The 6,000-nt window shown below is 41.1% G+C and overlaps 1 protein-coding gene across 1 annotated transcript in view; it reads left to right on the forward strand.

The window, feature by feature from the left end:
- Positions 1 to 5,736, forward strand: part of WFDC3 (WAP four-disulfide core domain 3) — a 138,265-nt gene extending 132,529 nt beyond the window's left edge. Inside the window, exons 5-6 of the mRNA XM_063963607.1 lie at positions 2,835 to 2,978; positions 5,423 to 5,736. Coding sequence (XP_063819677.1) covers positions 2,835 to 2,978; positions 5,423 to 5,445 — 167 coding nt within the window. The 3' untranslated portion in view covers positions 5,446 to 5,736. The remainder of the gene's footprint in view (positions 1 to 2,834; positions 2,979 to 5,422) is intronic.
- Positions 5,737 to 6,000: the final 264 nt, after the last annotated feature.

Consider the following 6,000-nt stretch of genomic DNA (forward strand, 5'->3'; position numbering starts at 1 on the left):
CATACCACACACACACACAGACACAATACACACACATTTCCCTCTCACACTTCACTTACCTAAGCCAGTCTCCTTACACTACAGCAGCCTGGTCCGTGTAGCTCCGCCCCCTTCTGTCCTGTTTAGACCCGCCCCTTCCGCCCCGCTTAGCTCCGCCCCCTTCTGTCCCGTGCACAGCGCTGTCCTGTCACACAGGGGAGGGGAGGGGAGGAGGATTTTCATGATGCAGGTGCCGCAGCCAGTGCCTGTCATACAGTGACAGGCACAGCAGCAGCAGCAGCAGGGGGGACAGGAAGGCGCAGCAGGGAAGGAATGCAGAGCAGGGGGAGCGCCTCTCCGTCCCAGCGCCTCCCTGCACTGCATCACTTCGCTGAGCGGGTAGTGCCGGGCCTGCCTGTGTCAGTAGTGAGAACCCAGTGGCAAACGCAGGATTTCTAGAGGGGGGTTTCCAAATGCAGTCCACAATCTCCCACTCTGCGGAACATTGGAGCAAGTGCGGTAGTGGTAGAAGAACCTAGTAATGACCCTGGACATTAATGTAAACATTGCTCTTTTTATACACTGTATACTGTGTGAAATACAGTATTAATATTTAACACTATAGATGGTCTATAGTATAGGCTGTATCAAACATATTTAAATAATATAAATAAGATAAGTGTTCATGGAAAGGTTAAACATACCATAATTCATAAATAAGTACACATTCTCCCTCCTCACGGTAAGGCTCCTGTCTCTTCTTTCTGGTAACTAGTCTCTAGTCCAGTACACTGATTGAGGACTCCACACACAGCATACTTGGTAGAAGAAGCAGCTACCACTGGGCATATGCAGCCGCTCCGCTTTTGTCCCTTAAACTGCATGATGTGGCAACAGCTCTAGTAATCATATTTATATACTATTGCTGTTGTCATAATTTGAGCCACTTACCAAGAGGAGGGGGGTTTCCTGGCTACCGGCCACCCCTCCTGCATTTGCATATGGAACCTGTACATGCTCTCTATTTGGCCAGATGTCTCAACCACCCAGCACAGGTATTGTGCACTTATAGTGTGCAGTGCACTGTGCAGATGATCAGGGAAAGAAAGAGGCAGCGAAAGAATGAGGGAACGTGTCTGTGTTCTGCTCTGCAGAACAGTGAATTGTTGGTATTGGCTCGTAGGTTGAAAAGCCAATTACTGGCTTAGCAACCTGCAATAGTATATGTGATGAGTAGCTTCTAGATCCCCTGTCACTGCCCGCTGACGATAGTGGTGGTGGAGACTTTGCTTGTGTTTGTTCGCAACTGCTGTGGCTTGGAGGACTGGGCTGCCGGATATTGCAGCTCACTGCTAGATTGTGGGGAGTCAGCCACACTCTCAACGTGCCCAAATGATCAAGACCCCACCACGGTAGTGGACAGACCTCTAATGCAGGATCACTGTCCTGTTTGGCGAGCACTTCCAGCATCGTTGAGCTGTGTTAGCGCCTTTAGAATATGAATGCACACATGTAACTGCATTTACCAACATGCCTGGTTATGATCCTATCCATTTTGATTGGATCAGTATATATTTTATTGTGATCATATGAACACGGTCAGTTATTGAGACAGATGTTCAATATTGTTGGTGATTTTGCAAGTGTACATTATATTGTCAAAATAATGCATTTGCTACTCTTACATATATTAATATACACAGGTTAACACATTGAGCAAGATTTAATATGTGGCCTTTTTTTCTAAGGGTTTAGATACCAATGTATTTACTAAAGGTAATTTTGACCAATTAATAAACAGGCTAGTAATGGAAACATTTTGAGGGAAAAAGAGTAGGGGGTCTCGCCGAATTTTCCACTAGACGATCCAGCAACGGGCCGGTGACAGTATAGCAAGAGACACACACAGCGTGAGGAACCCCCTACATCAGAATATTTCATCCACTGTGCCATGGCACACTAGAGTGCCCCGGGAGGTTCTCAGATGTGCCGCAAGGGATGCCTGTCATCATTTCACTTTATAATATTATGCTCGGGCAGCACTGGGTTCTTTCAAATGGCCCAGACACGGCCCAGCTCGTGACCTATGGAGGCGCGGTGTGACTTCATAGGTCACGCTCGCCATGTTGCCTTTCCCTCCACCTGCCCAGTGTTGCACCTTGTTCCTCTCTGCTGCTCCCTGCTCTGTGACAGATACAGGCTCTGTCTTGACACTCCAGCTGGATAAACTCCCACTGGCGGAGGGAAAGCTACTTTCACAGCTGCTGTATGGGGTCAGTGTATTTTTATTTATTTTATTACTTTGGGGGACAATATTTGTTATTGCTGTGGGGACAATGTGGGCCACTACTGTTTCGGACAATGTGGTTTATTACTGCGGGGGCCAATGTTGTCATTACTGTGGAGGCCAGTGCATTTGTTTTATTAATGTAGGGGACAATGTGTGTAATTATTACTGTGAGGACAGTGTGTTTAATTGCTGTGGGGGACAATGTGTATAATTACTGTGGGGACAGTGTGTTTAATTGCTGCGGGGGACAATGTTTTTTATTGCTTTTTTATTACTGTGAGGGGCCAGTGTATTTAATATATGTTGATATTAGTTATTATATATTTGATACAAAAATGATGATGTGCAATAACATTTTAAAATTATGTTTAGTGTGCTGCAAATATTTAAAATATAAAAATATAAAATATAAAAGTTTTAAAACCACTGTCCTGCATAGTACTAACCAGCCCTAGGTTGGTCAGGTGTATGGGAATAGGTCTTGCAAAAAAAAAAACAACAACCCTATATGGATGTGCCTTATATCTTATTTGTCGCCAACTGTGATTTGTTGTTTGTGTTTTAGAGAGGGTCGGTAATTGTCCTGCTGCAGATACAGCTTGCCCTACTGGAACGGAAAATACAAGCTGCCAGTCTGACTATGACTGTCAAATTTTACACAAGTGTTGCTCCACAAAGTGCGGGAAGAAATGCGTCAGATCTGAGAATGGTAAGTACAGTATATTGCTTGCTTTTCTCAGTACAAGCAAATGTTTGTCACAGTGCTTATTTTCCTAGAATATAGACTAGGGCATATTTATCCTCCTATACATATTTTTTTATCAAGCTTTAAGGAATTTATTTCTACTAGGTTTTCCACATCAAATTACATTTGTAATTGTCTTGTTTTGCACCTTTATTTATTGTCATAGGGAAAACATTAAGCTCTCATCAAACTCATTTATTACATGTAAAGGTTAGTATTTTTGAGTTTGACAGACCCCTTAGTTAGTCTGGAGTATCTGGTTTTAGGGCCATATTCATCAATGTACCACTAAAGCCTCCACCTCATTGCTAATTGCAGTTGTAAATGCAATGTTAGAATTAAAAAATGACAAATAATAAAACAACAATACATAAATCAAGCAGCCTGTTTATTAATTATTAATACATATATACATATCTGCAAAAAAAAAAAAAATCAAGATACAAAGACTGATCTATTATGTTACCAATCAAGTAGAATAGTATAAGTAGTTGTTAGTAGTGAGACATTCCGGAGCACTGTTTTCTGTAAAGCAAACAATTGTTAGTAAATATCGTAAACCACTATTACATATATCCAAACAACCAGGAACATAGAAAGTTAATAAGCTTGATCCAAGCATAGTAAGTACCGTCCCAAGTAGCTTTATTAGCACAGTCTTTATCCAGCAAGGGGTTAAATTAGCTCCCCTTGGTAGATATAAACAAATGGAGAAAATGTATCCAACTCTTACCACACAGATGATGTTAATCGGTTTAATAAACTTAATCCAGAGAATGTTTAAAGTGTCCTAAAATACTGTACTTGTTAATAGCATCCAATTGTAAATAGATTTCACAGCCAGGGTGTGTTACAGTTAGTACAATGCACAATGCATGCATTTAAAGTGCACACCCAATCCCTAATTATATTGGCAGTCTTTCAGTTGAACACCTTGCAGCCTAATGAGAATGCCCTACTACTAAATAGTCCCAAGCCCTTGTAGCAATCCAGAGCAAAGTGTCACACTAGGGACCAAGGAGGACATGTACTAAGGAGTGAAAAAAGTGGAGAAGTGAGCCAGTGGAGAAGTTGCCCTTGGCAACCAATCAGCCGCTCTGTATACTTTTATAGTATGCAAATTATAAATGTTACATCAATGCTGATTGGTTGCCATGGGCAACATCTCCACTGGCTCACTTCTCCACTTTTATCACTGCTTAGTATATCTCCCTCCATGTCTCATAACAGGCAAGTCTTTAACACTTTTCTCCGCCTTTATGAACATCGCGGCTTCCTCAGAAGAATGCGAAACTACCTGAGTAAATGCATTTCTCTGGTGCTGGACTTATTGAGAAGAAATGGCTTCAACACTTTTCCAATCTTGATCTTTGTGGTGTGTACGGTATTAGAGAAGAAATCTAAAACCTATAATACATACTGTGTGTAACAGGAAAATGAGACAAGCAACCAATATATTGTATGCTCTACACTAGGGTGGCCCATCCCGGGCCATATTTTCAAGCCTAGGTATCGGGATTGAAAAATTATCAGGGATTGGATTCTTTTCAATGTGTCCAAACAACCGTTTGTTTGTTTCCGACAATGCCAATCCAACTTTTTTTTAAAGTCGGATTGACATTGTCAGAAACGGGGCTAAAACCTGTCGGGTTTGGCCGCGCTTCCGACAATACATGTGGGGATCCGCGTGCTTTCTGACAGGTCGGGAAATCTGACTTGTCGGAAAAAACAAGGGGCATGGAATACGTCGGAACCCCTTCCGACCTAAACCTGTCAGAAACTGCCGTCTTTCCGACAAGACGGCAGTTTCAGACAAGAATTGAATACCCCCCTAATACTCAAATAGGCGTCAGAGTGGCAAAACGCAAGGGTTAGGTCCCATTGAGGGCGTTAGGGAGGAGATGATGGTATAAGTAAGGGAAAGAAGAGCACATGAGGGAAGAGGACAATGCTCGTGAGAGCTTACAGTGTAAAGGGCAGTTATGATATAGGTGGATAGCCAATTTTATCATCAGAATGTTGATGGTACTGAGTGACCTCTGCATCTCTATATGAAACAAAAAGCCAAGCATTAAATATCCTTTATAATGCAGATTTCCCTTTTAGCATCTAATTCCTAACAAAACAGAACATTGTGATATTTTAGAGGCAAAGAATGCTACATGTGTTACACTTTATACTAGTGCGCCTGTATACCAGTGAGCATATCATTTACTTCATTATTATATACGTTATTGCAGTGTTACAGTTATATTTGGGTGTTATCTAATTTTAGAAAATGTTATCATTCTAATTAAACTTTTTTTTTTTTTTTTTAATGTTAAGCCTAAAATTTTTACCAGGCATGTGTTACTTCTCATGAGGATACATAAACAAACCTAATTTGTTCCTAATTTATTTTATTGCAGATCCCCCTATTCTGCATTATTAATGCTGCCTTACTCCACAACTTGGATGGAGAAGAAGAAAACCTGTACAATGTATATGTGCATAGCATGTTTATACCCTAGGAATAATGAGTTTGTATATTGAGGTCTACGGACAAACAGAAGACTGTACACCTACAAATTTATGGAAGCCCAAATAATGATGCACGAAAGTCATGATGCTGTTTCCCTGTGTAGGAAGAGTAATTAGGCATGTCTCGTCAATGTGGTTGTGTTTCTTGTCTTGCAGCAATTGGGATGATGCATATTTATTTATACTAATTGTAATGTACACAACGGCAAGCAAAAGTGTATCTTAATAAAAAATTCAAGTAATATATCTGTATATGTTTATTTAAAGGCACTATAATGCTTCTTTTCCCTTGTACAGTATTTGGGTAATACAAATATTAAGGTTTAAATGACTTCACCTAGTGACAATGAAAGTTCTAGTACAGTAAGCCTGCTTGCAGAGCTCAGCATTACATACAATTGCCATTGGGATATTTTTTGCCTCCGTTGTAGAGTGGGCGGTTGGTGGCTTGCAATGCCCCTGGCCC

This window comes from Pseudophryne corroboree, chromosome 3, assembly GCF_028390025.1.
Source record: "Pseudophryne corroboree isolate aPseCor3 chromosome 3, aPseCor3.hap2, whole genome shotgun sequence".
NCBI lineage: Eukaryota > Metazoa > Chordata > Amphibia > Anura > Myobatrachidae > Pseudophryne > Pseudophryne corroboree.